This window comes from Harpia harpyja, chromosome 3 (genome assembly GCF_026419915.1).
Source record: "Harpia harpyja isolate bHarHar1 chromosome 3, bHarHar1 primary haplotype, whole genome shotgun sequence".
NCBI lineage: Eukaryota > Metazoa > Chordata > Aves > Accipitriformes > Accipitridae > Harpia > Harpia harpyja.
In genome coordinates, this window is record NC_068942.1 from 40,889,182 (window position 1) to 40,915,875 (window position 26,694).

General features: G+C 47.4%; 1 protein-coding gene across 7 annotated transcripts in view; it reads left to right on the top strand.

The window, feature by feature from the left end:
* TYRO3 (TYRO3 protein tyrosine kinase) overlaps positions 1–14,424 on the top strand; it is a 44,007-nt gene extending 29,583 nt beyond the window's left edge. For all 7 annotated transcript variants that reach the window (XM_052782144.1, XM_052782146.1, XM_052782149.1 and 4 more), the window contains 8 exons: positions 428–523; positions 2,874–2,954; positions 4,560–4,652; positions 5,389–5,510; positions 5,813–5,922; positions 7,370–7,529; positions 8,931–9,067; positions 11,987–14,424. In XM_052782144.1, the coding sequence (XP_052638104.1) occupies positions 428–523; positions 2,874–2,954; positions 4,560–4,652; positions 5,389–5,510; positions 5,813–5,922; positions 7,370–7,529; positions 8,931–9,067; positions 11,987–12,362 (1,175 nt within the window). In that variant the 3' untranslated portion in view covers positions 12,363–14,424. The remainder of the gene's footprint in view (positions 1–427; positions 524–2,873; positions 2,955–4,559; positions 4,653–5,388; positions 5,511–5,812; positions 5,923–7,369; positions 7,530–8,930; positions 9,068–11,986) is intronic.
* Positions 14,425–26,694: the final 12,270 nt, after the last annotated feature.

Sequence of the window (26,694 nt, forward strand, 5' to 3'; positions counted from 1 at the left end):
GTACTGTGAGACTTGTACTGTGCTTAAAATAGTCTGAGAGCCAGTTATTGAAAACGGGTGCAGCTCCATCAACTTAAATGAAGGTGTATGAACCAATGTCTGTCAGTGTCCCTTCTGATTGGATTTTGTCTTCTCAGCGTTATTTACAATAGTTCTGTATTCCTGTTGCTCTTGGTGTGTTTAAGGGTGGTGTTACCGCACCCTCTCCCTTTCAGTACTGTTGGTACATTTTCTTGTGGTTGAAAGTTACTAGCCTCTTGTCTGTGGTGAGGCTAGAGGACATGGAAGGGAGCTCTGTTTTTTTCAGTTTTTTCCGCTTACAGTATGGGAATCGGATCGGAGATAGAGATTAGAAGAGGTGACTCTTGATGTTGTGACAGAATATTTAAGCATCCCTTATTTGACTCTTTCTTTGTGTTTTTTCCAGTGGAGAGTGTAGGGATCAGTGACGAGCTGAAGACAAAACTCAAAGATGTCCTAATACAGGAACAGCAGTTCACCTTGGGAAGAATGTTGGGCAAGGGTAAGAACCAAAACTGAACAAGGCTTTACATTGTAAGTCCCAGTTGTGTTACCTTTACTATTGAGTAGGGACAAGCAATTATAAGCAGCCTGTTTTCTCTCCTTCTGCTTGTAGATGGCAATTTAAATGGAACTTTCTCTTCCGCTGGGGTAAAACATTTCAAAGGTTTAGCATAACTAAGAGGATATTGGCTAAGCCATTCCTATAATATGGCTCTACAGAGTCGTGAACTGCAGTCTATGCTCAGCTTTCCAACGTGCTGTTGATTCACTGGTGTGTGAATTTCTTTCAGAGATTTAAACAAAGGAATATTCAATTAAACTTCTGCTCTTTTTACTAACAAAGTGGTGCTATAGAATTCCTTCCATTTACATAAGCACGCATCAAGTATTAAATGGGCTGAGACAATACAGAGACAGAGGTGATCTACCTCAAACACTCCAACCCCTCAAAAAAAATGTTGATTCAGTTTCAGATATTCTCAATGTCTGGGGTGGTTTGAGTCCAGATTTTAGTTTGGGCTCTTACAGAGACACATTTGGAACAGATACTGAATTTTGCTGACATTTGTCCTCATTAGTTCAGGTCCTTAGGAGCTCTTCTGACTGTGGATTTCCATCTGGATCCTCCCACACAGGTGCTCCTAACGTTTCTCTGAGGTTTTCAGGTCAGGAGGGATGGGCAGAGTAAAGGTAGGATGCTTTTCACTTAACTTTAGCTAAAATATTGGCCCAGAAACTCTGTGTGAAAAGATAGTTTTGAATTTAAATTTCCCAAATGGCAGGCCAACGTGCTAACTGTGAATCATCCTTCCCTACTTCTCAGGCTGAAGGCAATCTCTAGAAATAAGTGAAAACGTGTAATGATAGAGCCAATAACTAAGAGAGAAGCATAAGTCAGGGGTCCTAAGCAAAAGGAAGCTGAAGTGTTTGGCTTCCTTTTTCTCTATAAGACTAGTTCTATTGCAGTTTTCTTTGTCCCTTTCCCACTGGGAGCTTTCTTCTGCTCCATCCCTCCTAGAACAAATGTGTTTCTTTCTGAGCAGGAAGATGACCTTCCTGCAGAAGTGGTCTCAGAAGGTTTAACGATGCTAAGTAATTAAACACATGTGTCATCTGTTTGTGAGTGTCAGCTCTTGGCCAGTTTCTGGGATCCTGCTTCAACCCTTCTGGGCTGTCCCCATGAGAGATAACAAAGTGGAAATTGGCTGCAGTGGGGCCTTGGTAGGAGGATGCTAGCTGGCGGGATCTGGTGTGTGTTGTCAGCCCCATTCCCACAACCCCATGCTCAGCATACAGATTGTAAGATGGTATGTCTGCGTTATCTTGGGCTCTGCTGACTCTACAGCTGAGCAACAGCTCCATGATACGGAAGCAGTACAAAATGCCTTTGCTCCTTCCCATTTTCCTCTTTTGTGGTCAGACCCACTGCTCGTCGTTATTGTGAAATAAGCATGTGCCATACAGTAAGTAGTGAAGGACACTGGTGAAAAGCTAGTGGAAAGATAATGCTTTTGGGGTAGGTGTCCTGAGTGCCATATTTTGTTTCCTTCTTTTCAGTACCAGAGTTCCTCATACTAATGCATTTTGGGTGGGGTAAGCCGTTACAAAATCAGGGAGAGCAAATCTAGGGCCAGATCTAATGCAAAGAGGCTGTTATGGTGTGGTATAAAGCCACTCCAGGCTAAAATAATTTGAAGAGGGTTTGGCCAGTTGCATTTCTTCTTATCTCCCTTAGAGAACACACCAGAGTAAACACTTCCTCCTCTGAATTAGCATAACATGCACACACAAGTAGGCGTTCTATGTTTTGTCTGGTTAGCTGTGATTCATAGAAGTAATTCCCTGAGTTTTGAGAGGTAAGGCCTGACTGTGTCTCAAATGGTTGAGTCCTGGCACCATTGCTCAGCTCTGACGGCTGTCAGCACTGAGAGCTTCCTCAGCCAACTCATCCACTCACTGCTCCAGCTAATAGCCCCTTCTCTGACCAGACCCTCACTCAGACTCATCCTTCATGATATGGCTTCCCCAGAAATGTCTGCCTGGGATCCCAGCTTATATTCTGACTCTGCATCATCCATCTGGTGGAGGATTGCTTTCTTTTCCTCTTGTTTTCCTTTGCCTTCTGGACTGCCAGCACAGTGGCCTCTGTCTACTGGTAGTGCTACCTCTTCTAGGCACACATGCTGAAAGCTGCTGGCTGGAACTGCAGAATGAAAAATGAAGCTGGTAGCTGTATTTCTTATGGTTATTCAGCTTCTTTGCCAGTGACCCTTGGAGTGAACCTGTTGTGAATCATACTTTCTTCACAAGAAGCTGTTCCCTCACTGCCTGTTCTGGTCACTTCACAGGGGAGTTTGGGTCAGTTCGAGAGGCATTACTGAAGCTAGATGATGGCTCTTTCCAGAAAGTGGCAGTGAAGATGCTGAAAGGTAAGTGAGAGCAGGGCTACCTGAAGTACTTAAGAGAGCTTGGAAAGATTAAATGCTATCTGTCCTGTTATCCAGCAAACATCCCCCGATGCTCTTTACTCCTCTCTGAGCTTCCCACTCAGCCACTCTACCCATGTTGTCTCCCACTCCTTTTATGTCAGTCTTGTAGTGGAAGCTCTTCAGGGAAGGACCTATACCACCTTAGTTGCTTGTACAGCACCTAGCATGTGGTGAGTGCAACCAAAACCAAGTCATAGCTACAGCCTCTTCTGTGTATAGAGGATCTCATTCAGTTGCTTGATTCAACACAGCACTACATCATGTGGCATAGACAGCCAGAAGAGTGTTTGGGCTGAATGCAGCAATGAGCTAACTCATGTCAGTCAAGCGTATTTGACTAAGTAGTCAAACTCCCTTCTGATTTGTCATTTGATGAGTGTACATAACAAGGGCAACTAACACGTTCATCAGGCTGAAGTCTGTAACAGGAAAAGCAATTGATAGATAGGCGTAAGTCAAAGCAAGTATGTGCATATATTTATGTATATATATGTTAATCTATTTTATTTCACCCCTGTTGCATGTAAGGAGTCACACTTATCTCGAGCTGAGTTTGGCTGCCACAGAATACCAGTTCGTACTAAATATACTAGTACCACATTAGTGTAAGTTGCATCATTTTATCCAGTTTCAACAATAATCAGTTTGAAAGTTTTTGTGTAGTCAGACTATCTAGCTTCAGGCATCTAACTTGGGAACTCTCTTGTCACCCTCCAGAGGCACCTTCCTTTCTCCATTGACTGTTAAACGGGAATCTACTTTTGTCTTCTGAATCATACTTAAATTACTTGCCTAAAGCAGATAACGTGAATACTCCCCTACAGGTCTGAGTGATCTTGCAGCAGGACTGGAGGACTCCTGCTAAATTCAGCAGCAGCAGTGGAAGAAGTAGTCCACTGGGCTAATTCTTGATTATACTGATATACTTCCATAAATCTGGAGTAATAGCAATGAGAAATAATTTACTCCAAATTTATGTTGATGCATGTCACTGTTGAATTTGGTCCAAGCTCTCCAGTAGTGTGGTTATTTAAGAAATCTTAGCTCTAGCACCTTAGAAGACTCAGTCATGCTAAGAGACATAAAAACGTTGATCTTTCATGCCTTCCTTATCAGAGATGAATTGGGGTCTGCTGTGCCAGGTGGGGGCTCCAGGCCATCTCCTCAGTTTCAACATTTTCTTTAATTGTATGTGACATCTCCTCTCCCTGACATTGTAGTTTAGGTCCTTTTAGCTAATTAATTCTTCCATCTTTAACCCACACATGATTTGCATGGCTTCCAAGGAAAGTTCTTACTGAGAAAAGAGCTGCTCATCAGCAGGTCTATACTCTGCCAAGAACCAATTTACTAGATGTCCCTGATGTGCGCTTACTGCTGCCCATCCTGGGAGAAGGTGTCAGGCTCTGCTTTGTTGTAAACTGGCTCATCTAGGTGTAGGTCTGAGAGGATGTGCTGTGCCACAAAGAACAAGTGTCTGATTATCTGTAAAGTCCCTTGGAGCTACCCACAAAGGAAGAAAACTTACAGTCACTTTTTTTCCAGCGGATATCTTTACCTCAACTGACATTGAGGAGTTCCTGCGAGAGGCTGCATGTATGAAGGAGTTTGACCACCCACATGTCACTAAACTGATTGGTAAGCCAGCGCTGCTGCTTGTGCCACAGAGCACGTCCCTTTCCTGCACAATCCCACACAGCCTCACATACTCACCCCCACTGCTGTCCAACAGCAGTGCTAGTGCTCTGTGCTGCCTGGAGTCCTGCATATATCAGCCTTGCTCCTTCCCAGGCCTAGAGGGAGTTGGAGTGTGTGTAAGTGCTCACAACACTTGCCTTTATACACCATTAATAAGCATCTCTTATTTAAGCCATTTCTTTGGTTCTTGCAAATCCTACAGGGAGAGTTTGCCTGGCTGAGAAATGTCTAAACTGCTGTGAAATGTGAACAGGTGGGTTGGTAGATGAATAGAGGGAGGGGAGATTGTGACTTTCCAAAATAGTGAGTAAGAAGCAAGACATTTGTGGGTGGACACAATGGAACACAGGCAATTTCCAGAATGTGGAGATTGCTCTGCAGAGCCTGGACTTCAGGGTGTCTGGTCTGGAGTGATCCTAGAAATATTTATAGCCGGTCCTGCAAGGAGAGCTGAGAGGCAGTAGGCACTTAGTACTGCCTCTAAAGTAAACAGCGTTAGAGGTATCTCAACACCTCCTGGCCTGAAGCCATGCAAAGTGGCTTGGAGCATGGAACCTACCCACCAAAACTGCACATTTTCCTCCAGATTTGTAAGGGAAAGGCACAGTGGCCTGTAAGATTCCCCTTGGGACTGATCTGTTTGCTAAAACTCTTTTGCTATGTGTGTTCTTATTAGGAGTCAGTCTACGGAGCCGTCCCAAGGGCCGTCTCCCAATTCCCATGGTGATCCTGCCCTTCATGAAGCATGGAGACCTTCATGCTTTTCTGCTGATGTCACGAATTGGGGAAAACCCTTTTGTAAGTCTGTCTTACTGTAGAATTCCTTCTGGGAGTATATAGATTTTCAGAGAATGTACTCGTGTCGGTTCAGGGTTGGTCTCCCAAAGGTATTGGTAGATGACTGGATTTTAATACCAGAGAAAATTGTGAGATGTGATGTTGAAATATTTCATTCCGTGCATGTTAAGGACCAACTCCTGCATTCCATCCCCTCCCTATATCCCCCATCCCTGCTCGGTAAGCTAGCAGCAAATCTCACAATTTTGCCATACGTGCTTGAAACTTTCCAGTAACAAAACATAAACTGTTATTTTTTTCAGAATTTGCCTGTTCAGACACTCCTCAAGTTCATGATTGACATTGCCAGTGGGATGGAGTACTTGAGCTCAAAAAATTTCATACACAGGGACCTTGCAGCTCGGAACTGCATGTAAGTGACCCATGAGTTTTTAGAGAACAGAAAGACCAGAGTAAGTGAGAGAGGGATGAAAAGCCTTTCATGTGACAGAAATGGGGAGGCGTCCTGTCTGAGGATGCTGGTCTTTGCATTTAAGTGACAATAGGCATAGGGGAGCCATGGCTGCAGGGCTGGGGGTGTGTGGTGGTGCTGGGAGCAACTCCTAATGTTCCACTGAGCTTCCAAATAGACCCTATTTATATGGAACTTTTCCATCTTTGGTCTGCACATGTAGTTTCATAGAGTTGATTACAATATGTGTCTCTAATTAGCCACTTTAATGGCTGTGCATCAGCATGGGTTACTCGTTCCGCAATATAATGTAACCAACAGGAGAGAATGGTTTTGGCTGTGTTAGGAGAAAGGAACTTTCATTGTAGCCTGAAGTCTGTATTTCTTGTATCTATTTTGAGGACTTGATTATCACAATATAAGAAATGGAGAATTTCCCTGAAAGCTTGTGGAGAATGCCTTTAGAAATAATTGCATGGTGAACACACTGTGTGATCCCACATTGCTGTTCTTGTCCCCAAACTACCTTGCCTGCTTTGAAGGGAAGAAAAGTCCTTTTTTATCTTTTCCACTCTGCTTCTTCCCTGAGAACAGAGTAAGGAACAACTCATTCTGGCAGACAGAACTCTGCCTCTGAACAAAACCACGACAACTGGTAAAATCTGCAATGAGACACAGATTTCCAAAGGCATTTGAATGTCCAGATTTACAGTCAGGAGCCTGATAGTCATAATGAAAAATGATGGGTTAGCCTGCTTTGACATTTACGAGAAACCCATACTGATTTCCTATTTTTAAACATCTAAAAAATACAGACTTCCTCCAGAGGAAGCTGAATGCCTATTTCAGCACATCTTCTGGGGAAAGCCAGGAGTCCTTTATGAGGCCTGGGAGAATGAAGTCTTTGTGGGCCTTACGTGCACTATTTACTGACATGTCTATGTTTAAGTGGGTGACAGAGCAATTCAGACCATTAACCAGGCCTGGAGAGAAGATGTTGCAGATCTAGTTTGAGGAGTTGTAATAGGCAGTCTAGGCAAGCACCCTATTTTTTTTGATGGCCTATACAGGGTGCAGGCCTTGGAGGTAGTAGTGAGCACTTCAGGTGTCCTCTGATGATAATCTTGGAAACTACAGAAAGTATCTGAGTTCACTTTGCATAACTGAGTAGACCATCTGAGCATAGCCGTTTCCTTACTTCCTTAGTCCTAATTCTCTCCCTGTTAGTCTCAAGGAACTGATTTGAAGCCACTAAACTATTTCACATTGGTCATCAAGTAGATGAAGTCATTATCCTTCTGGGTAATACTTGGTGAACTCTATACCTCAGTTCCCTGGACATAACTTTTTTTTTTTTGCCTGAGGTAGCCAATAAATGCTTTCCTCAGTCATGAAAACTTTCCCTTAGGTTGGATGAGAACATGAACGTGAGTGTTGCAGACTTTGGGCTTTCTAAGAAAATCTACAGTGGAGACTACTACCGTCAGGGCTGTGCCTCCAAGCTGCCAGTGAAGTGGCTTGCTCTGGAAAGTCTGGCGGATAATCTGTACACAACACACAGTGATGTGGTGAGTTTTGCTGTAGTGCATTTGGAGACCACTTGTATTCCCACTGAAGTGGAAGAATCCTGTATTCATTGAGGCTGGGAAAAGACCCTGGTGATGGGAAAGGGAGTCTGCCTTGTGTTTGAGGGACAGTGCTACCTCTGCTTTGGGTGCTGTCAGAACTCAAGACTGAAAATATGTTTGAGTGGATTATGGCAGAAGACATGAACCCTTTTCCTGTTGTCCTTTGGTCCTCATTTTTCAGTGCTTATCCCCATCCTCTCCTTCACCTTTCCCCTTCTCTTCCTATTCCTCTCTCTTTATGCAGTCTCTCCTTTCTTACTCTTATTCTTTTTCCTTTCTCTTCTGCATGACAATTTGAAGGTGGCATTTGAAATGCATATAACCCCCACACTCATGTACAAGTGCAGCAAAGATACTCTGTCCTACAGAAGGCATTGGTGGAACTTCATAGATTCTGAATATATCAGTGCTTAGACACTCCTGCCCATAACTTTGCCCCTGGGGAGTGAGGCAAAACCCATTCGTTTGAAATTTTTGCTTCCTTTCCCTTTGGTTTTTTTTTTTTTAGTTCTGATACATTCTGCCCTCTTCCTTGCTGCCTTTTGATCTGGTTTCACATTAGTTTTCTCCTTCAGGCCTGTGGACTTGCCTTTGCAGTTATCCATGTCACAGTGTCCCTGAAGAGATCACCAAGAGTGCTTTGTAACTTGGCTGCTGTGTTGCCCAGTGATTGCTGTAACCACTATAGACAGTGTTTAGTGATTGGTGATTGCTAGTTCAGCCAGTGTACAATAGACACTGGACAGGGTTTGGCTTATGAAAATAGTAATTTTTTGCACCTAACAAACCTTGCAGTTTAGTTTAAATGTACAGGTATGACTGTTGTAGTGTAGAGCACAAATGAATATGAGCCATGAGTGGTTTGTTCCTCGCCCTGCTTATTGGCTAAACTCTGCTTTCATTTATGCCTGTACATTTCCAGTACCTCAGACTCTGGCTCAATGAATTAAGAAACTGATTTGTGACCCCCAAACCAAAATCTTCTTATAGCTGGGAACCACAAAACTGATACCACATACCTTAAAGAACCACAAGTAGGAGATGCTTGGGAGAGGTCTGCAGGTGGAAGACAGCAGTAGCTCCCAATCTTCCCCTGCTCTGCTGCAGGGTGGGGCCAGGCAGGACCTTCAGGTGTCTCCCAAGATGATGTGTCAGCATCAGCAGCATCTGATGGGTCATTTCTTTGTTTTCTAGCTAGAGTTTGGATAGTCCTTGCATCACTGCTGCTCACATGACCTTACCCCAAACTGGAAGGGTCAGCACAGTCTGAGCATACTGAAACCCCACCCCAGTGAGCAGGGAACTGTCTGTTCACTTGTTCTGTGTGCTATTCCCTTTCAGTGGGCGTTTGGAGTGACCATGTGGGAGATTGTGACCCGAGGGCAAACCCCTTATGCTGGTATTGAGAATGCAGAAATCTACAACTACCTCATCAGCGGGAACAGGCTGAAGCAGCCGCCAGAGTGCCTGGAAGATGTGTGAGTACTTCCTCGCCCTACTGACATGTGATTCCTGGAGAAGTTTGGCTCTCTGGAAGGAAACAGGGGCAGCTGGCTAGGTTGCTGATCTGAATCTATCCACTTTCCAGGACACAGAGGCATTCACTAGAAAGTCTCTGGGTTAGCTACCAGATACTCTTTGCTGGCAGAGCTGCCTGGAACCTGTGGTAGCTACACGAGCAGCTAACTTGGCTCAAGGGTTTGAACAGTGTCAACATTAGCAGCTCTTGGCTTTATGGAAACTGTAACTGTGTTTCCAGAAACTCACTGCTCCCTACCTTCTCAGGCCAGCATCTGAGAAAAGAGATGAATTTCATGGCACACCCTGAAGGCTGAATAGAAAAGCAATCTAGCAAGACTACAAGGAAACTGGATTGCAGAGGCAGTGGCCTGCATGTGTCTTTCAAAGCTTGGCCCAGTTTTCAAAATTGGATCTACTACTCTCACAGAAATAGCGTGATGAAAGAGAAGAGAGCAGATAGGAGGATCTAAGGTTCTGTAGATCAGTGTCCCACCTTAAATTACAGGTGGAAACAAACCCAGGACAATCTTGCAGATACTGGTTTCAGACATTTTCAGACTTGCAGGAAGGACTCAGGTAGCCCACGGGGGAGCAGGCAGCCACATGCTGCAGCCTGTGGTCCTGCCTTAGTCCTGCCGCCAAGGGACCATTCTTGGCCAGCAGGTTACGTGAAATGTTTGCTCAGGAACCCTTGTTGCATGGGTGGTGGCTGGAGTTTCCTGGAGTCCACACACAGGGCTGAGGTCCCCCAGGGAGCGTCACCATAACTTCTCCCAGGGTAAAAGCTTGTCTAGTCTGGACAAGGTTAAATCATTTCACTGAGTGCCCAAGCAAGTCTCTGTTTTCTCTGTCGTGCCCAAAGCAAAACATAACTGTGAGCACTGACTTTAGTGGCCTTTTCAAGCCATTCCTTGTGTGTAAAATGGACAACATGAAGTCCTCTTTCCTCCCTCTTCCCTGCTGCTCTGATGGTGGATTATTTCATGTGGTTTTCTTTCTCCAGCCTTTCTTCCACGTAGGGAATAATCTGTACTCTTGCTATTAAAGCCGTACACTTCTATCTTCTCAGCAGTTCATTTTAAGTGTTCCTGAGTTGAAATGAAAACATCGTTATACCAGTGCTTAAATTCATTATATGTCTGCATCTTGACTGCTGTGAGTAGCTTTGGTTCCAAGTTGTGGAGCTTATGGCCATCGGATGTTACAGATACCAAAAGTAGAGAAGAGATTCAAAAACCTGCTAGGCATTGAAGAAAAATCCATCAAAAACTACTAAAAAGGTACAACCTCCATTTCAAGAGGCCCTTGAGCTACAGGTTATTGAGACCTGGGAAAATATACCAGAAAAATCTCACTACATGCTCACCCTCAGCTTATGTGCTTTCCCCAAGCGCCTGCTACTGGCCACTCTCAGAGGGAGGGTACTGGGGCAAATGGACTTTTGGGCTGATTCAGTACAGCCAGTAGTTTTCTACCTTTCTTTCAAATGAATTTCTGCTGTTTGCGAGTGAGGGTAAAAGAAGATATTTAATTTGGGGCCACAGAATAGGAAGTTTCTATTTTATCTGGAGCGTTTAGAGTTATTTCTACTGTTTGTGAGGGACGTAAATCAGGATTAAGACAACCGAACCATAGAAGCTTTCTGTAAAACTAGTGTGAGATCAAAACCAGTCTTGTAAAGCTGATAGCAAGCAAGGGACACAAAAAGTAAAATAAAAGCCATCATGAAATGCTTTATTTCCCAGTAAAGGCCATATCAGATTTTTTCCATTTACAAGTTTAACTGAGGTTCATTTGTCTGCGGTGTTTTTCAGGGCCAGTACTGTGCTTTGTTCCTGTTCCCTGCAGAACTGGCAACAATAATGCCATAGGAATGCAGCTGCCAGTCTTGTGGGTGATGCACAAAGAGGAGGAGGACAATGGCTCTGGCCACGCTCCAGCCCAGTGGGCTCCAGCGGGAGGCCTGGCCGTCGGGAGGCCAGCTGGCACCAGTGCTGAGCTGCGAAGGCAGCTGCAGGAGAGCAGAGCTCCTTGCCCCTTGTCCGAGCACAGGCCATCAGAGCGAGCGACATCTACTGATGCTGGCCCTTGGGCAACCAGAGCTGAGGTGGCTGGCGTTTGAGTGCAGGAGAGATGCTGCAGGATGGGGCCTGAGGCTGCTAACAGCACTGAACACATCTTCTGCGTAGGGCTGGTGCCTTTGTAGTAGAAAGGCCATTTCAGCTTCCCTCTTCCAGCAGTGAAGCTGTTGCCCATTCCTCCGCAGCCTTCTGAACAAACCCACTGTGCCTTTTTCTAGTCCCGCTGGCAACCTGTCAGGCAGCAACAGCAGCACACCTCCATTACACCGGCAGCACTGAGTTAACACGGTGTGAAAAAAGAAAATTCTGAAAATAACTTGCACCTCCCACAGTTGGATCGCTTGTTTTCTTTCTTCCTGTGTTTTATCTGCTATTGAACTAGAATTTGGAGGGATGGCTTCAGCCATGGCAGAGGTTGTCGGGATGCTTTTTGTGAATATATTCAAAAGCTATTGCTAAATGGTGCCACACTCACAGTCCTATTCTAGCTCTCCAGAGACAGTGGAACGAGGTTTTAACCAAGAAGTTCAGCATCCTTTGACAGGGCTTTTGGGTTTTTTGGTACTGTCTAAATAATTATTTTGACCAGAATGAGAATGCCTTTGAAAATGGGAAGAAACAAGGAATTAGATCCATAATGGCTGCCTATGTGCTGTCACCTGTGCAAGGCCAAAACCAATAGGTTTTGGGGAAGGTGTCTGTGCTTTTTAAGCTGCACTGCGCAGAGCCCCTGTTTGGAGGTGCAGGGGGTGCCTGCTCTGCTTCTCAGTGCTCTTGTCTCCCTCTATTTTGCAGCTATGATCTCATGTGCAGATGTTGGCATCCTGAGCCCAAGCTACGCCCCAGCTTCGGAGTGCTCCGGTCCCAGCTGGAAATGATTCGTGGGAGGATGTCCACACTCTCTTCCAGTCAAGATCCTCTCTATGTCAACATTGGGAAGGACAAAGAGGCGTCTGCGAGTGACGCTGCCCTGCACGCCTCCTTTGGAAACACGGACGGTGAAGAGACCATTGCTGGGGCGGCTGCTGCTGTCACAAGTGACTATCGCTACATCATGAGCCCCTTGTGCCTTGGAGATGATGCCGAGGGTGAAAGGCATCCAGATGGGCAGGAAGGGGAGGACAAAAGCCTTCTGTATGAGCTGGAGACAGAAGGAGAGAAAAGTTGTTAGCCTGTACATAGCAGTGACACTCTGCTTCCCTGGGACGGGATATGTGCAGCCGCAGTGCCGTGTCACCTGGGGCTCTGATGCCGGATCTGGAATGGCTTTGAACAGCACTGGCCAGAGCTCTTGGGCAGCTTTTGCAGCTTTCACCACCTGTGTGGGCTGCAGTGGCAGACGGCTTGGAAGGACCACAACCCCAGCATCCCCTTGGATTTGGGGAGGGGGGGAATAGGGTTACAGGTTGATCGCATCCCGCTGAAAGGAGTTCAAAGTTAAGGCGGGCTCCTTCTCACTGACTGCTGGAGTAGAGCTGAATACGCCTTCTGTTCAGTCAGTGCTTGCTCTTGTGTAGATGTTGTCTTCAATCCTGGCTGCGTGACTTCGGGACTGGTACGTCTGAAAACACTAGTGGGTATTTACACTATCATTCAGGACAAGAGGGCAAAATTCCTCTTGTGTTCACTCAGCAGTACTGCCTAGACTTGTTGCCTACCTCAGTGGTTCTCAAACTGATCTGCAGATCTGCTTCTACCCAGCACTGAATTCGAACATCTGGCTTATTTCATGCAGTGACACTTGCTGCTTCCTCAGTCCGGGGCCCTTTTAAGAGTTTCAGACATTTTGGTGAGCGATGAAATTAGAAAAAATGAAAATCCAGCATCCCTCTTCACCCCACATACCTCTTTTATGTCTTTCTTTTTCTTCTGTTTGATGCCAATTCAGGCCTGACCAGACTTGCAGCTGGCATTTAAATGCGAAGGGAGGGAGAGCAGCTGGCATGTGTGAGGACAGAATCCAACTTCAAAGGGATGGAAAGGAAACAGTGTAGAGAGGACTTAACAGCAGTATGGGGAAACAGTGCTAATTAATGCTAAGTGCTGCCCTCCAGGAGAGGAAAGAGGCAGCTTAGCTACAGAATGGCAGACTTGCTTCAGTTTCAGTGGGAGCAGGAATCAGCATTTGCTTTAAAATAGGATTCATTTAATCTTTCTCTTTAACAGTCCTATGACTTTTTCAAATAACCAAGTGCTGTAGCTGCTGTAGTGAAGGTGTGAAATCGGTTTTGGGAAGGTGTGTGTGTTGGGGGGAAGGGATCAACTGGGAGATCTCTTTCTGAAGAGAGAGCCCTCGTGATGAAAAAGCTTGAGAACCACTGGCCTTCCTATTTAGGAGGTCTTCTGGCACGCTGTAAAAGTCACATCAGAACATAGACTAGTATCACTGCAGCCTTCCAGACAGGGCAAAATTAATGGTTTTGCTCTTCGGGTTTTGTTTTGTTTTCCAGTCAGCATGTCTGACTCACTATAACTGCAAGCGCTTGTGTGGTTTTTAATAATTTAATATTTTACTGTAAATCAGCATTTGTTTTGTGCAGTGGTTCCCAGCAAGGAAGTGCAGTTACATCTGACTCTACTTATCCTAAATATTTGCTAGATCTTAATTTCTTTTATTTCCAGTGCGCTGAAAACTCGGCAGTATCACAAGACTTAGGATTCCACATTGTTCTTCCTCAGAAACGAATACCACAAATGTCATCATTTGCTGAGTTGGCAAAGGTGGGACCAATAAGTCAAATGAAATTGCAGACTTGGTATCAGAACACTCCACCCTTCAATGCCCAGTATTTGCTTATTGTAAGGTTCAGAGCTAACTACAAAATTCAGGTCCAGTTTCAGCCCTTAGTGAGAACACTTCCTAGGGAAGGGGAGTTTCAGTCTGGGGCTTGGGCAGGGATCCTTTCTGTAAAGTTTCCTACTGAACAGCAATGTCCTACAGATGTCTCCAGTAGTTCAGTACAGTTTCTCAGTCACAGATACAAACTGCTCCATCCTATACCCCAGGCAGTACAGGGTTTTCTCTTCATTTAGCTGGAATGCTGTAAATGCAGGTGAGAAGATAACACCTAACAAATGGTAACAAAAACCTGTGCGGTGCACATTTGCAGTGAGGGCAGAAAGCTATGCTCCCTGCAGCTGCCTGGGAAGCGCAGATGTACATATAGATTCTAACTTTGGGAAGCATGTCTTTAGTTTTTATGCATTTTTTTAATAATAAAACATGTACTGTGTCTGAGTCCCAGCCTCTTATCTGTGGCAGAGTTTGTGATGATGCTCACTTACTGGGTGGGGTCATAGCAAATCTGTCAGCCCCAGCTGGAAGCTGTCTTTCTCCCTTCACCAAGCACGATTAAGCTACTTCTTTGAGGCAGAGAGCATGTTTGGCCTCCCCAGATGGCAGTTACTCTGCATTGCTCCAACCCTGAGACTGTGAAGGCCAAAATCTGATGGGTACGGGCCAGTGGTTCCACAAAGAGGCAGGCTCTGTGGCCACCGCTGTGTGGGAGCTTAGAGAGAAGCCCTTACTGGGATGTGCCGCATCCTACCTGGGAATGCAAAACCTCTGCATCTGTTCCTCGCTGAAAACTGTCGCCTTCACCCATCCAACTACTGGCAGTGCTCTCTGTGGAAGAGAGGTTTGGAGGTGGTGGGTAAAATTCAGCTGCTGAGTCAAACGTTCCAAGCACAACATAAAAGACCTGGATTTCCAGCTCGCAGAGAAGAAAAGGTGTACCTCACGCTTTTATTCTTCATCAGCAAACAGCACGTTGCACGCCCTCTGCCTGCCAGCTCACACAGAGAGGAAGAGTGATGGTAAGCAGTACGAGCGCTCACCCCCCCATCTGCAATGCAGGAAAAACGACTTCCGAAGCACGAAGCGGCTGATTTAGTTAATATTTTAAGATTCCATTGCCAAGTGATGTCCCTTGGAGCTGGTTCAAATGATGATTTAATCCCTTTGCACTCAAGCCTGGTCAGACCAGGTACAAATGAGGCTGTGTTGTGGGTGGGAGAAGCGACACCAGAAGAAGACCTAGTGAGAAAAGAGGGAGGGAAGGAGATTTTAAAATGGGGACAGATGGGACGAGCTGTGAAGACAGCAAACAAGGGAGTCAGAAAGCAGAAATGGGGAATTTTATATATGAAATCCCAGAACAGAGAAGGCATTGCCCCAGCTGGGACCAGGCAAGGGTCTGAGGTGGGGGCTGGCTTTGTGTTTCGGTAAAGGATGATATGCTCTGGTCCAGCTTGGGTGCCCTGCGTTGAGTTGGTCTTAAATCGTAAAGAGGCTGCATGCAGCTGGCCTGGCTCTGCATCCGCTTGGTGACAGTACTGTGACCCTGACCCCAGGGAAGCCTTAGCCTTAAAGTTCTGATGTAGGCACCAGCCTGGCACACTGGTTTCTGAACTAAACCAAATGTTTCCCCCACAAGCACCCTTTTTTTCCACCGCCTCTGTACAACAGTGCAGTCCCTCCCATCCTCCCAAGCAGCAGCCCTAGTCCTGTCCCCTGCGGTGGGACAGCCGAGGGGCACTGCACGTTGCTGCTGAAGCAACCTCTGTCCCACACCGGTAAGCCTGACCACACTCCTCCTCCATCCACATCTCCCTGAGGATGGGACAGGGTCTCCCGCTTTCTAACACAGGCTCAAGCCACTCAGGGCAGTTACCAGCTCAGTTCTGAGGTAGCGTGAGCCCACAGTGCCCAGCAAGGGCACAGGCGACGCTCACAGCACCGTCTGTGTTATGTAGGGGTAGTTAGTGCACAAGGAGAGATGCCTCTATCAGTGCCAGTGCCAGGGCTCACTGATGGACCCTAGACGGTGGGCTGCGCTGGCAGCTCAGCCTGCAGATACAGGGATGCTCCAGCCCGATCCGATACGTGCGCAGTGTGGGGAATAGGGTGCTCAGGGCTGACGGCTCAGCAGGTGCTCGCAGTGTGAGGATACACCTTGGAGCTAATGCATGGCTACCCTGGGGCCTGCCACCTTCCTTCTTGACCTGTGTTTGCAGGGAAGTCTTGCAGTCTTGACTCCCTGAAGTCAAATGCAATTAGTTTTGAGTAGAAGTTTGAGTCTGGCTGACCAGAGAAAGGAACGATGTTTGCACATAGATATTTTCCTGATTTATATTCTGTTTTGCTGGTATTCTCCCCTGATGCTCAACAGCCACCAACTTTTGCAAATTCTCATATTTTTTACCAGGGATTTCTGTGAGGGACCCTCACACACAGTCCTAATTTTATACTGATTTGTTATTTAACACCCATTATGCTCCCTTAAAATAGCAAGTTGTTCTACGAACACTCAGAGCAAAGGAAGCCTGGTCTCCTGTGGATTTGCATCCCGCGGGTGGTTGGAAGCCCTGGGTGAAGCTTGTCCCTAGTTAAGGTACTTACAAGAGCTTTTCCCTGGGTGGAGTCTCTGATGCCCAATACAAAGTCATTGAATTTCCATTTGCAGTGAAGGTACCGACGTGGCACTAATAGGGTCTGCCACACACGGCCTGTTTTCAGAAAACTTGTAAGAGCTTAATTATCCTTCAGACCTTGATCTTGCCATCACATTTGGCTGAAATGAAGCAGTGGATTCAAAAGCTATTAAGGCCAACACGTGCAGCTGGTGATCAGAAAGCCTTGTTACCATGGGAAACTGAGCTAAAAATCAATTACTTAGTCCAAGAACAGAAAACACTGACGGACATGGTTTTTGATTGCATTTGCTTTCATATAAAAGGAACTCAGCGTCAGTATGAATCAGACCTCAGTCACTGCACTGAGGTCTAGTGACAAAACAAAGATGATGGACTCCTCGCTTACTAATTACTCTGTGGGTCCTCCAGCTTGGGGCATGCCGAGCCAGGTCATTCCCAAATGCAGTTAAGCTGGGGGAACAGAACATATTTTGGTCATGTTTGACAATAGGACCAAAATTAGGAGCCGGGTATTTCAGAGGCACGGTTGCTGGCTCCCCACTGAGCCCAGCTTTGCAGGCGGGTGCTCTGATGAGCCACCAGCCACAGCTTGGAAAGTATCTAAACAGCTTTTATTTCCCCCAGTTTCTTTTCACTGGCTTAAAATAGAACTGAAAGAAACGTTTGACCTCAGGAAATAGACGGCGCTTGTTGATTTAAGCTTTGTTGAGTTCAGTAGGGATTTTATGGGGCTGGATTAGGTTCCAGAAGAGTCTTTATAGGAGGTGGCTCTTGCCAGCCTGTGGTGTGAGGATGAAGGAATTCCCGAAGAGGAAAGAGGGTTTGCATGCATAAACGATCTAATGGGGAATATAAGATATTGCACTACCTGCCGATAAACACAGTGCCAGTAAAGATGACAAAAAGGGGGAGTTGAGAGAAACGGTGGGGCATTGGAGAGAAGCACACTCTGTACCCTGCAACATGGCAATTAGTGCAGCAAATCCAGAAGGTTGCTGCTTTCTTAGTTAATATATAAGACAATAATGCTGGCTGCTACCCTGTCATTACCCAAGCTGCGTGGGAGACTGCTGCTGCCTCTCTACTTCTGCTTTGCCAGTGAATGCCTCTTCAACAGCCACTTTTGCTTGTGCAACGCAGGTGTTAGCTTGAGCGGAGAGCCTTTTGGTCACTTGCTGCTGCCTCTCCTTGTTTCTTCTTATTAAATTACCTTAAAAAAAGCTAAAAAACCCCAAGGTTCACAGTGCTAGACAACGTAAAGCAGCATGCCTCCACTAACATCAGGTAAGGTTCGGACTTAATTAATACATTTTCCGATATTATTTGTCTACATTATCCCTCCTCTTGCACAAAGATAGACAAAGAGAAACAGGAGGAGAAATATTTTGCAGGCTTGTGGCTGGGTGTACGAGGAGGGATCGAGCTTTAACAGCCTTTTGGTGCCATGAACCTTATACCTGAGCTGCAGGGTGTAAGGGCAAAGGAAGATGCAGACTTGAGGGTTATGCAGCAGACCCAAACCGTGCCCTGGAACAAAACAGGCACTTAGCTGTTGCCAGAACCCCTGGTACTAAAAAAACCTGTGTCAAATCCCGACTTTGAGGCTTGGCATTTACTCAGCAGAGAGCTGGGGCTGTTTAAGACCCATCTCCCCAGCATTTGTTTGCTCCCTGTCTGCTGGAATTGGGGATCCTGGTAGCCGGGAGCAGTGGTGCCGGCGCTGCTGAAGGTAGCAAAGACAGCAGATGATGCACGGAAAAGGATGAAGCACGGGCACATGTTTCTACCAGGTCTGCTGTGGGGGTGGAAATCTCCAGCAGAGAAAACAGCCGATGACTTCTCACACTCCCTCCCCTCCGTCTGATTCACTCCAGCTTGTCTGCCAATACTCCCAATTACGCCAATGCATTTTCATTGAAGCTGATACGTTGGGCTGTACCTGAGGCAATGATTGGGCTCACTACATGAAATATTTCCCATATTTTCCACCTATTGATGAAATCTCTCTGGGTCATCACTGAAATTGCTCAGGGCTGCTGTCCTGCCAGTGGGCCAACCTTTTCTGCAGGCATCATCAGGCAAGGATCCGAGTGAGAGGAGCTGAACCTATTTATAGCAGAAAATAACATGACTTGATATTTCTCCTTTTTCTGTCTTAATATACTGCAGGAAATATTGCCAGTCTGCTGAGCTCTGTCAAGCTGTAGGTAGGGGCCTGCAGTGCTGTAACTGAAGACAACAGTTGGCCCACAGGGGCTTTATTTGGGGGATTTATGCACTCACATTTGACCATCGTTGTCTCAGTGGAGCAGACCTTATCCCAGAGGTCTCCTGCACCGCAGGCCTGAATGGCCCGTTGCTGATACTGGTATAAATCAGCAAGAAAGGCACCAAGATCATCGGAGGTTGGTTCCCTGGCATGAAAATAACACAACTGAGAGAAGGATGTAGTCTGTAACCTGGAAATGCACCCGGCCTGCCTTTATACCATGCCCCGACCTCTCCTGGGTGAAGATGATTTGCTGGGATGACGTCGGTTTTCCTCCTCGTGCCTGTTCAGCTGCTGAAGCGTTATTTAGCACCGCTGAGCCCTGATGCTGAGCCCACAGCAGGCAGGGGCAATGCGCAGCAGTTCACGGAAGTCCATGGGATGATGCCGTCACAAGGCTGGCAAGAGTTCAACATCGTGCTTTACAGCTTGCCTGTTTCTAGACTAATTTCTATTGGCATTCAGAAATCTGTGAATGTAGAAAATCTGCACTTGCCTTCGTTCCAGGAAGGCTCTAAACTTTCATGAGAAAAAATTAATGGATTTATTTTCTCAGTAAACATCTTACAAATGGCCTGGGCAACAGACTATCACTGACAGTGAGCTTGGCAAATAAAGAAAAAGATGTTCTTAGCACAACATTAGTGCGAATGGGGGTAAAATCCTCAAGAAGACAAGGCTTTCTGTGGTCTTCCCATGCATTGGCAGGGTGAGGTGTATCTCTGTCTGCCCCACAACTCTCTTTTCCTGGACCTGCTATCGCAGGTGGAAGCAAGGCACTGCCTTGTTTTCACCAGGTATGGTGGAAGGGCACAACATACCTTTCCCTCGGTGCAGGTCAACCCACAGACAGTGGCGACTGTCCCGTTTTCTTCCCACTTGAGCTTTTGCTTGCAGGGAGGATGCTGGAAACAGGAGCTGAGCTGGCTGTGCAGGCATTGGTGGTGGGATCCCTCCTGAGGTGCACAGAAAAGCCCTGGGGCAGCCTGAAGTGGGCAAGGTTTTACCCTGAGGATGTTGGGGATCAAATTCCCTTTTGGCCCCCCAGGGCTGGCTGCAGAGGGCTGGCCAGGGAGCCGGCATCGGCTGCTTCAGCAGAGAGCTGGGAAAGTTCAGGGAGGGCAGTGGTGGGATGATGTGCCCGTTGGGGACATTTTGTCCTCTGCAGCGCAACATTTGCGTCTCTCAGAAATGCCAGCCTCCTCTCCTACAGCAGGAATCAGAGCTGCTGTAGGCACTCGGCTGACAGCAGACTTTGCCCTGGTTTTTAAAATCCCATTGCTTACATTTCTCAAAAATGTACCCATAAAGGTGGTTGAACATGGGCCCTCCAGAAAGCTGAAGACATTCATTTAACGACCTGCAGGTCTATAGGGGAAACCCTTCACCAGTCGCCAGAAGGTCCTGTTTCCCTCACAGCTCTCCTTCCAGGTGCCCTCCTGCCTGCCCGGCCACAAAATCCTATTTTGCATCCTGCGAACACAATTTCAACACCTCCCCTCAGCCACATTCTCCTTCAAGTCCCTTCCCCAACTTGGGTAGAGAGCTGCCATCCTGCCTGGCTTGGGGCAGCCCCAGCACCAACAGCAGCCCCTGAGCCCCAGTAGCGTTTCCACCCATGAGGATGCTGTGGGTGCCCGGTTGGATCCTTCACCTTGCTGACCAATTCAAGACCTTTGCCACCATGTCACTGGACTGTCCTGGGGGTCTGAGGCGGCAGGCACGCTCCGCTGGCTGGCCTCTGCACTCTACTCTGCTTAGCGGTCTTGCTGGTGAACAGTGAAGAGTAATCCCGCTTACGTTTCTGAATATGAATTTTAACGTGATTCAGCTGTCAAAAGGGAGTAGCAGATTGCTGAGCGAGAGAAACTTCTGGTCTCTGGCTCCACGCAGTCTGAGAGTTGGGAGATTTTCTTGGCCAGACTTTTACTTCTGCTCAGTTACACCTATTGACTCCTGCAAAACTACAGGAAGCATCTGAAATGAGAATTTGGCCCCAAACTATCAATATTTGCTTTGCATTGACATTCGGCGTGCAAAACCTGATGAGATTTCTGGATGTACAGTTGGTAAGTTCCCCTGTGAAGCCAACAGTGAAACAGGCTTGGGAGACATGCAGAAACACCTTCGACAAGTGCCAGCTCTCAGTCCCTGCAGAATTTGTTGCGTGTTTGCTCCCTAGGATGCTTATGCAGTTTTGTGATGTGGTTATGTTGTTTATCAGCAGCATCTATGTAGAAAGTGCTTTGCATATTTGACGGTTGCCTTGTCTGTGCCACTTTGTAATTTCTCTGGATGCATTTCAGTGAAATACGTAACGTGTGAACACTGGCTTTAAGTAGACACCTTAGCATGTCCTGGCTTTGGATAAGGATGCTGCTTTCATAGTGAATGTCCTGACGATCCCTACTCACCCCGCACTGGGGAGTTTTGCCTGAAGCCCCACTGGGACATGGGCTGCGGGAATGCACTTACCACTCACGGGCTGCCGGTTCCCAGGTCTGGAGAGGAGCTGGACTGAAGCAACCATCCCTGCGCCAGATGGGTACGGCACAAGCGGCAGGTTGCTAGCACCAACTGTGTTGGTCCTTGAATACGCCCTGGCTGCACTACCCACTGATGCAGCCATAGCTTTCGAGCAAGTTTCCTTACCTCAGGTGAGATGGTGAGGACTGGTCCTCTGCTGCCGGGTGTCTGAGCCGGTCTCTGGGTTACGTGCCTGCCTCGGGAGATTTATTTTTCCTTTGCACCAGCCTCCGAGGTAGGACACGGGTGGTAGCCAAGCAGGCAGGTGCTTAGGGCAGCGAGTTGCTTCGGGTGGCAAAATTGCCCATCCCACTGCTTAGCTCTGCCAGGGCAGTGCTGCTGAGGCTGCGAGACAGGGGAGGGGAGACAGTGCCGCCACGCACAAGTGGGACGGCTGATGCCTCGGGCTCCCCCCCGCGTGCTGTTGGCCACTCACGCACCCTTGAGGAGGGCAAAAATTTTGCAAATATGCAGCATACCCCGTTTTGATCTAGATAGCCCGCAATGGTCTGAAGGTAGTTTCCAACCCATCCAGCAAACTTGGTGCCCCCACTGCTTCCCCTCTGAGCGGTGCCCCAGCCCCTGGTGCCTGCTCCTTCCCTTTCCCCTTCTCCTCTCTTTCCCTTTTCCTTCCTCCCTGTTACACCTGGGGAAGGCCTCCTGCTTTGAGGAAGGGCCAAAGCCTTGGCCCCAGTGTGCTGGTGGGTGCCGGTGGGTGGCAGCCTGGGCTGCGTGGGCAGAGCTCTGGCCCTTGCAGGAGGGATGAGCTGTGCCTGCTTCATGTCTCCTTGCACCGGTGTAAGGCAGGCTGGAGAGGCTGCAGGGCAAGGATATAGTCTGTCTTTTAGTGCCATTTAGATCTTTAATATCGTTTGGGGCTCTCAAAGCTGCACTCTCAAAGCTGCTTTAAATGAGGATATTGCAGCATGAGAGCTACTGGCTTCACGTATCTGAGAAATCATCAGCACTTCCAACTTAAAAGGAAACAATTCTAGGAGCCAGCCAGCGGCTTTGGCGCTTACAGGAAGGTCAGCCAGCAGCGCTGAAATCAGGTGCCTCAAAACCGCAGCTGCTTTTGCGCTGGTGCTTACAGATGCACTTAAGGGGTTTTGCAGCTGGTGCTTTCTGCCGGGTCTCCAGGGCAGCTCCCTACTCGTTTGGACCAAAAGTGATCAGCATTCGGGTCCCTATGGTGTCCCCTCACGAGGGGACATGTGTGTATGGAGCACGGACAAACCCTGGGGCTGTGCTGGGGGGGTTGGCCCTCACGAAGAGGGGCTGGGGAGCCAGCCTCGACCTCCTCCCCATGTCCTCCACGGCGTATTTCAGGAAAGGTTTATCCCCCCTCCCTCCCCACCCCCACTTATTAAAAGGTCTCAGATTTATGCCATGGTGATAATGATCTGCACCTGCATCCTCCTTCCTTGCAGCTTTGGTGGGAGGAAGGTTTAACCCCTCGCTCTGGGAGTTGCCCGTTACAGTAGGGAAGGGGCAACACCAGGACAGGCGCCCAGGGACGGTGGTTTTTAGCCATCTGGCAGGGAAGGATTTGGTAGGTGGCGGTCCCTTCAAAAGGGGAGAAGGAAGGAAGAAGACCAGGCTCGGCAAGGCTTATCGCAGCAGAAGACCCAAACCTCCGGTGAATAAAGCAGCTGGGAGAAACAGTAAGGCTGGCAGAGCAGCGCTGGGCGCGTTGTTTGCTGTTCCCTCAGGGAGCGATGGTCTTGAGCCAGATCCCAGAGGTAGCTTGTGCCCATTAGGAACTGGCCCGCAGCAAGAAAGCCAAGTCCAAGCGTCTCACCACAGATGCATTCCCAGGAGCTTTCTGCCTTAAATAAACGCCGTGCCAGGAGCGAACTGCAGAGAGACAGGCGGCAGCCAGCAGCTCGCCTCCTTTGGGTGCTGCAGCACGTCTCCTCTCTGTAGAAAGAGGGAGGGCGAGGGGCCGAAGTGCAGTCCTGTTTCTGCCCTGCCTGCTTTGGGCTGGGGAGGGCAACAGTTTGCACAAGCCAGTGAGGGGGATATTCAGAGGTTGCGACTGTCCCTGGTCCCTGTGGAGGAAAGCTGGCATGGGAAGACGCTGTGGGGAAGAGGACTTGGCCGTCTTGCAGTCTTCTGTAAAAGAGAAAGCAGGATCCCAGACTCAGCGGCGCAGGCTCTCGCATGTGTCCAGGGACAGCGAGGTGTTGTCTTCACCACCACCCGACCGCCAGTCAGGAAGACCTAAGAAGGAAGGCTACTAGGGGAAGCAGCCTGGAGACTTCAAGTGAGCTCTAGGTGGGCTTTATGACATCTGTGAAACAAAACCAACAATAAAGCGAGGGGCGGGCCTTCTACTTTGCCTGCCGTTTTTTTCCTTGCAGAATTATTTAAGAAAATCTGGACAGGCCTTCCTCCTAACCTTACCTCTGCAGTCCCAGTGGCTGGTCCCTGGCCTCAGGCTTTGGAAAGACGAGCCTTTCTTGCTGTACAATTATGCTGCTACCTTTGCAGCTCTGCTGACAGGTATAAACGGAAGGTTCGGGCTTAAATCCTTGACAATGATGCACAACAGCAGCGGCACCAGGTGTAACCAAGACAACTGATCTTTTGTAAAACTTTGCCCAATAAAAACATGAAGGAACTCTTAGAAAGCAACCACCATCAATGAACGCCTTGCATGTATTCCGATAAGGAAGTCCTTATCTGGGATGCAAAATCAACACTAGAAAGCTAGTAAATGCCAGCTTCACCATTATCTCAGCAATCTTTATCTGGCTCCCATGTGCGTAATGCTGATTTCATGAAAAATTCACACATTAGTTTCTTCATAGGATCCTGACTCATTCAGTGCCCAGGAAGTTGCATCCTTAGTTCTGACATTTTGCAGACTTTGAATGATTGATTAAAGCGCTTAAATAACATACTTCAAACAGAAAGGTGGTGGTTGTTGTTTTTAAATGTAATTATTTTTACATTATGACTAATTAGAAATGGATATTATTAATGGAAGAACAAAATCTGTTTATCAGGGTTTGAATTCTGCGGTCATTGGGAATAAACAGTCCAGGTAATGAATCTGGCAATAAAATGCCAGCCTTAGGCATAGACCAGATTTAGTGCCGCCCCTTCTCTTTGTATCACACTTCCTTCCTCCCACGAGCTCAGCCCACTCAAAACCTGTATAATTTCTTCCTAGAAAAGGATGTGCCTGTTTCTGCTCAGTTTTCTAAAGCATATGCCTTTATTTCCTAAATACGTTCCTCAGTGGGAACTCTCTTAATGGATTTACAGGCCCATTTAATCACCGTTACTGGGATGGGTGGGAATGGAAGAGCTGATAAAGTTGGGGTTTGATTTAGGGTGAAGGGGAGGAGGCTGGCGGTGAACGATCTGCGAACAGGAGAGCAGAGAGAAGCGGGAGAGTGAGTGGGAGCCTCTGGGTGAACTGGTGATGTGGAAGAGCATGTGGTCCCTGGGCAAACACACCCCTGGAAGAACAGGTACTGCTCTTCCCCCAGTTTCCCCCTTTAAAGGTTTTATTCAGAAAGGAAAGGAGTGGGAGAGGAGGAGTATTCTTTTTCTCACTTACTTAAGCTCCCTCAACTCTAGCTTCCCAATACTCAGCTTTCAAAAAAAACCTGAATAGCCAACAAACAGACGATTGTTCGTAGGTGGAAAAAAGCAGCAAAGAATTTTCCTGCAAAACCTCACCCCGTAATTTGGGCACCTCTGCTTCAAATTACATGCACAGTTTCAAACTTAAGACTTCCAAATCTGACTTGCATAGGAACTCCTTCAGCAGAGCAGTCGTGAGATCTGCCTCTCTCAGATAAAGGATAGGTTTTGCACTTAGAGACCAAAATGACACTTTTTTTTTAGCTGTATCGCACTGTTGGCTCATTTCTGTGATATTCACAAACACCATCAGGTTTCCTTCAAAACTGCTCTACTCAAAATGTCTTTTTCCCCTGAGAAATAAATATCAATGACCTACTTCCCCTGCACGTGTTATCCTTCATTTCTCCAGAGCCCCACCATCTCTGGTTGCCTTTGCATTATTTTATTCTTTCCTGGGTTTGCGACATCATTACATTTAATGTCAAATGGTAAATTTCATTTGCGTGACGTTTCCTCTGCTTGGCCTCTTAACTAAAACACATCTTGCAGATGGGAACTGGGCACCACACCCCTTATGGCAGCAGGAATTTCAAAGAAGCCGTCGAAGCTTGGCCATCCCTCCATCTGCTCACAAAATCCAAAAAGGCAGGACCTAAACCCCCCGGTGCTTACTCCGCCAGCTGACACCCAAACGCTTCCAAACTTTGGCTGCAAGATTGCACAAGCCCACCAAAGGTTTAGCTTACGCACTGGTTCATATGTTTGTAACCTTTGTGTATAGATTCCTCAAAAATATTTATCTAATAGGTGAGAGAAGATGGTTTTGAGCCGCTCAGTGATCTGGGAACCAACCACTCAATTTGGTATCAATTCAAAAGGAAGTTCAGTTTTGTAAAAGTATGAATCTGCGCCTAATTAGACACCTCCCTTTTTACATCCCTCGCAGACTCCTCAACCGCGTTGTCATGTTACCACGCCTGGGGAATGCCGCTTGCTGCCGCGACTGAGCACCTTTCGAGGCCAAGACCTCAGTCGCAGAAATTTTAGCCCAGGGCTACATTACGGTGCTGTTTACCATCATCTTTTGTTTACATTTTTAATTAGTTTCCATTACATGTGACCTGCCTATACCCAAGGCAACCTGAAATTCTCCTTCGAGACTGTGCAGGACGCCTCTTTCTTCACTGACACAGTAACCACGCTCCATGGGTTACAATTGCCACCCAGCTCATCCAGCCTCACCCATCTGTACATGCCCACGCTGCCTATAGCTCAGGGGCTTTCGTTTAGGTGGGGTTTTTTTGCTTCAGCATTTGTTCCCGTTATTTTACTCTGGACCGAATATGGACTTTCTGGATGGTCGCCTCCAGAATCACTTTCTGTCCACACGGCGCAGGGTTGTTTCTATTCCGAGACATTACCAAATACGTTCCCGCACTGAAGGGCCGTACAGCATTTATTTGTTAAACTCCGTCAGCTCATCGATAACCACGGGAAGCTTCCTGTTGCATCACTAATTGGGACGATCGTGGATGCTCAACTAACACGTGTGGCCCCGTGGGAGGAACGGAAATGTTTACGAACCATGTCCAACCCCGCTGCAAGCGCGGCTGGGCATTCCGTTGCGGCTCCAATTCCAGCCGGACCATTGCTCCCTGCTGCAGGTGAACCC